Source organism: Impatiens glandulifera, chromosome 5 (assembly GCF_907164915.1).
Source record: "Impatiens glandulifera chromosome 5, dImpGla2.1, whole genome shotgun sequence".
Lineage (NCBI taxonomy): Eukaryota > Viridiplantae > Streptophyta > Magnoliopsida > Ericales > Balsaminaceae > Impatiens > Impatiens glandulifera.
The window spans coordinates 34,250,328-34,256,327 of NC_061866.1; the positions used below are offsets into that span (position 1 = coordinate 34,250,328).

The 6,000-nt window shown below is 32.5% G+C and overlaps 1 protein-coding gene across 1 annotated transcript in view; it reads left to right on the forward strand.

Annotated features, from left to right (window-relative positions):
* The window catches only part of LOC124938865 (spatacsin), a 28,181-nt gene extending 24,603 nt beyond the window's left edge, over positions 1 to 3,578 (forward strand). The window contains exons 27-28 of the mRNA XM_047479390.1: positions 910 to 1,233; positions 2,563 to 3,578. Of these exons, the coding sequence (XP_047335346.1) occupies positions 910 to 1,233; positions 2,563 to 3,324 (1,086 nt within the window). The 3' untranslated portion in view covers positions 3,325 to 3,578. The remainder of the gene's footprint in view (positions 1 to 909; positions 1,234 to 2,562) is intronic.
* The last annotated feature ends 2,422 nt before the right edge of the window (positions 3,579 to 6,000 follow it).

Here is a 6,000-nt window from a genome sequence, read left to right on the forward strand (position 1 = left end):
GGAAATCCAAAGGCAGAACTACATCGCAAACAAGATTATTAAATTTTGTGTTTCACTTCACCTTAGCCGCTCACATCTAATTGATTGCAATAAAATAATCACCTGTACAATTGGAGTACACTTTATTCTATATATCTCATTCTAACCATATTTTCTTTCTAAAATATTATCTGCTCCATCTTTTGTCTTGATTCTCGTGTACTTTTTTAATGATTTATTAGTACATTTTATCACCAATTGTCCATTCCTTGCACCTTAGGTTGATTTATAATGTGGTCAAACTTTTATCTTGAATTAGGAAAATGGATGTAAAATTTTAAGATTCTTTGAAGAGAAAGTAGAGAGACAAAGTTCTCTCTTAAGAAGAATCTGTTAAGAAGAAGCAATAACATATCTTTTAATTGATATCTTAAAAAATGTAGAAAATACAATAGATACATAACATATAAATATATATTCGTTTAAACCCAGGGTTTATTTCCTGAAGGAAACTATCACGATCCCTCACAGCCCCCACTACAATAAAGGAAATGAAGTATAAGAGGACCAAGTCCCAACAAGAAATAACTCTAACATTAGAAGCCCAAAAGCCTTCCCAAGGACAAGAAGAAGATGATAAAGAGGAGAGAGACAAAGTTCCACAAAGGATAAAAAATCCTCTAAAATTTTGCAAAAGGGACAAATGAAATATGATGATTTGCTTGCAAGAAGAAAATATTCGAGACATTACTGCAATTTTCTTTCCATGCATGACACACTTGTATTCAAGCAAATCAAATACTGTATATAAATTTAAACAAACCAATGATAAAGCGTAGTATATATCTATTCCAGAAGTAAATACATGGAAGACGTATGTAGTGCTCCTCACTCATCCTTGATGACATTTGTGTACTAATGCTGTTTCAGGTTGAGCTTCTTATTCTGTCTCATCATTTCTACAAATCATCAGCTTGCCTTGATGGAGTTGATGTTCTTGTAGCCCTAGCAACAACCAGGGTAGAAGCCTATGTTGCAGAAGGTGATTTTCCATGTTTAGCCCGTCTCATAACAGGTGTTGGGAACTTCCATGCACTGAATTTCATTCTTGGAATTCTAATCGAGAATGGGCAGCTGGAGCTACTCCTTCAAAAGTATTCAGCTGCTGCTGACACAAATGTCCAGGGGTTTAGAATGACTGTCCTTACCGCATTAAAACAGTTTAACCCGGATGACCTTGATGCATTTGCTATGGTATGTTATCTCTTATGTTACTGTTTTTATTATAATGTTTGTATGATCTCTTGCTTTATCGCATTTTTTGTTATCTTTTAAGAGAATGATTTGAAGTTTGACTGAAAATATTACCCCTGATGCTAGTTACTATCCAGTATTTTCATGGATGTGTATGTTTTATGGTGGATTCTCGGGCAAGAGTATCAGTCAACTGCATGTCAAGATCTTGAAGTATATCCCGATTAGTTAGAATAATGGGATTATCCTAATATTAGTTAGATAGATATGTATGTATTAAAGATGATTATCTTACCTATTAAAAGATATCTATCCTAGATGTAATTATCCCATTATTCTAGGAAAGTCCTCTTATCTTAGAATTTGTTGTGTATTATGTATGTAAAAGGGTAGGACACTATGACCCATAAATAAAGAACAAGACAATTCAATTTTTTCTTATTTCCGCATGAGTTGCCTGCCTCAATTGTGAGAAACACCTAAAAGTTATTGGAAATTCTCCTCACATCTTTAAAACCCCCAGATTCTTTCTACATTAAAAAACTATGGCAAATATATGGGATTTCATTTCAAACTTCATCCTCTGAAGTTTGCTCATTGTTCTCCTTGTCGCGAGGTGTTGGCGAGCCGTCCTGTACTCCAATCATAAGTTACAAACTGATTGGATCCAACTATCTGCAATGGTCCTCTTCTGTTCTTATGTTTGTGTCTGGAATGGTAATAATAAGTATCTACATAAGAAACCATCCCTTCAAAAAGTGATACCCAACTTACAAGGAACGAAAAATATAGCCATATATTCTGTCAAGGGATCCCTTCATTAAATGGCAACCTTGTAGGTATAAATTTAGCCATCTATTATGTTGGTAATCAATAAAATTCTAGATATTGCGTTGAGGGCTAGATAATTATTCATTTTTGTCCTTTCCTTTTTATCACATAATCTTTCGATATTTTCTTATGTAAATCTTGCTCTAAACAAAGGAATGTGTCCTGGTATACTCAGGCCCCTTTGAGGTTTGTAGGTACTTTGGGAGTTTTTTTTTTATCTGTTAGGACTAGTTTTTGTCCATCTTATCAATAAAATTATCCTGACTGGGTTTTTTCTAAACGAAGTTAAATCAATAAATATCTGCTTTTGTTTTTTTAATTTTAACAAGTTTTTCTTTTTGCGAATAATATGATGCAACTTAGCTTCATATAACTTTACTTTAACTTATGACATGACTTGTACTTTATTATTTTTGTTGGGCTGATTACGCCACAGCTATACGACATAAGGAAATTGTCATACAAAGTTACTGACATTTTTATTTCTTCTGTTTGCAGGTATACACTCATTTCGACATGAAGCACGAAACAGCCTCTCTTTTAGAATCTCGAGCCAAACAATCATCTCACCAATGGTTCCTTCGTTACGACAAGGACCAAAACGAGGACCTTCTAGAATCAATGCGGTATTACATCGAGGCTTCCGAAGTCCACTCTTCCATAGACGCCGGAAACAAAACCCACACAGCCTGTTCTCGTGCATCCCTAGTCTCCCTCCAAATCCGCATGCCAGATTTTCGTTGGCTCGACCTATCAGAAACAAACGCCAGACGAGCCCTAGTCGAACAGACCCGTTTCCAGGACGCCTTAATTGTTGCAGACGCCTACAGTCTTAACCAGCCGAGTGAATGGGCCTTAGTGCTTTGGAACCATATGCTTAAGCCAGAGCTTCTAGAACAATTTGTGGCTGAATTTGTGGCGGTTCTTCCACTTCAGCCTTCGACACTAGCGGATTTGGCTAGGTTTTATAAGTCGGAATTGGCTGCGAGAGGTGATCAGTCACAGTTCACTGTTTGGTTGACGGGTGGAGGTGGAGGGGTTCCTTCTGAGTGGGCTAAATATTTGTGGAGGTCTTTTAAGTGTTTGATGAAGAGGACTAGGGATTTGAGGTTGAGATTGCAGTTGGTGACTAATATGGCTTCTACTGATTTTGGGGAAGTGATTGATGCTTGTAATAGAGCACTTGATCGGGTGCCCGATAATGCTGGACCACTTGTTTTAAGAAAAGGCCATGGGGGTGCTTACCTTCCTTTGATGTGACTGTATAGTTTAGTTAGTTAGGTATACCCTAAAAAGCATCACTCATTCTATTCTATATGAGCGGTTTTTTAGTACATTTATTCATTTTTTTCCTCCATCGAGACAACGTCGTATTTGATTGGTTATTGTTTTTTTTCTTTAATTTCTGAAGATTGCGGCTTTGTTATTATTTTTTGTAATAAAATGTACTATATGTTCATTGTCCAAATGGGACATTATGGTTTCTTAGGCAAATGGAAGCTTTTATTATTGTATTTCTGAATGTTTGTTTATCGGATTATGCCTACCCATTACGTTTCTTATTGTGGTTTGTTGTTCATCTATTGCTCAACCAACTAATAAGTTATGTATTTTTCTAGGTGATATAAACCTATTTCTAGGAATGAAGGCTTTTATGACTTTAGTATATGAACCATAATTGTTAGGAATTAATTTTTTTTTACTTGTTTATTCTCAGTTGGTTACCCAAGTTATTGAAAATTGAATTAGAAACTTTTTGATCATGTACTGTTAAAAATCCATGCACTAAAATATAGTTAATTTCATCCCCATCTTTTATAGGTCTCACTTCTGTTTATCTAATATCTCATCATTTACTTGAAGTTGTAAATTAAACCCTTTTGATGAGACCTGCAAATTCTTGTAGTCTATTTGAAGCACTTTCCAAAAACTCATTGTAATACTTGAAATATTAAATCTTTTCACCCTTTAGCACCATGGTCAATCCTAATTCATTTATTTATCTTTCTTATTGCAAAACTTGTATCAATAGTTTTCTGAGTTTTTTTTATAAGAAGTTTTGATGTAAATGATTATTGAGAAATGATTGGGAGAGGGAATATGAGGGAGGGAATATGAGGGAGGGAATAAGGGGAGGGAATGACGTGACGTAATTTGATTAGTCAAAAAAATAACATAATTTCTCTCTCTTCTCTCTCCTCACCTTTTATCCTTTTTCCAACCAGTGATGTAGTGACGTATCATTCCTTTCCCCATTCTCTCTTTCAAATTTCCTTCTTCTATCACTCCTCATGATTATTAGTGAATTTTTTTTGATGCAAATAGAATTTTAGATGTAGTAGAATATAGATTGATACTAGTTCTTGGCACTTTTGAGAATGTCAACATTTCTTTATAAAAACTTAGATTTGTAGGAGAAAATATTAACAAATATTTGAGTTATGTTGTATATATAATTGGTTTATTTTGTTTTTTTTTTGTGCTAAAGATTATTCCTTCTTATATTATGGATTTATATCTCAATGATTTTTTTTGCATACAATATTTTAATATTTGAAAGAAATTGTAATTGGGGGAGGATGATTAATTGATCATATGAAGTTGGTGTGGTGGTGAAATTAGGATGAAATGATAATGACTTTTTATGTATCCATGCGGCAATGTCAACCCTTGATTATGTGAATATTAATAATTAAGGGTTTGATGGGAAAATGATGCTTGATAACACTTGTAATGGCAAACACAAGTAATAATGGTTGTGACTTTTATGGCCAAATTATATAAATTTGGCTCACTTTCAGGCCAGGGCTGATTTGGTCCCGGTCCCACATCTAGCTAGGATTTAGCAAGTGGGTTTCATTTTCTTGCTATTCTCAATCATGTCTATTTCTTCAAATATTAAGTTTCATCAACCCATTAACTAACACAAGGGAAAATAGATTGAGAACATAGTTTAGTTTGAGATTTAAGTTATTTATTTTACAATTAATGCTCTTACGAAATGATCATTGCAGCATGTTTTAGACAATTTATGGTTTATAAGAAATTCAAAACTTAAGAAAGTAATTAAACATGGTAAATTCTCCCTAATATTGGAAATCTCGTGGAGGAATATTTCCTATGTGTGGCTTCATAAGTCACATGTCCGGTAAGAATGACTTTCAAAAATTCATTCTCAAACTCAAAATGCAGTGAATGTGAGTGTCATATCAAACCGTAATTCATTTCTAACTCAAAATCTAATTTTCAAACTTAAAAGAATATTTTTAAAATATTCCTTTTACACAAACTTTTTCAATCCTATCTCTCTATATATATCAACTTTACAAATCAAATCGTAATATTTTTCAAACTCACACTCATTAGATAAAATTAATTATAAATAAAAAATTTATACACATAAAAAAAATAAATTAAACAAACACAAATTATACTACACGATCAATAAAATTATATCAAAGCAAACATTATTAAAAAAATAAATTAAACTTTTTAAAATAAACTCAATTACACTACACAAATAAAAAAAAGTTATATCAAAACAAATATTATTAAAATTATTTTGTTATTTTTTAATTTTTTCTATCAATGTTGTTCATTATTAAAAATTTAAAAATTTATAATATTTTAAAAAATATTAATAAAAGAAAACATAGAAAACATATAATAATTATATAAAATATTAAATATATAAAAACATTTTGAGTATTTGAACAATACATACCCAAATTTGCGTATTTGAGTTTTTTTGTTTGAGAAAAAATGAGTTTTGTTTTAGGTGTGAATTAAGAGTCATTTTGTAGGTGGGTTGGAGATTTTGTAGGTGGGTTGGAGATGTTCTTACACATTAGTTGATAGACCATGCCTGATTTGAAAAAAAATTCAAAGTTCGACAACTTTTATTGGGTTTTGTTTTTGGTTGTTTTCTCTTTCACA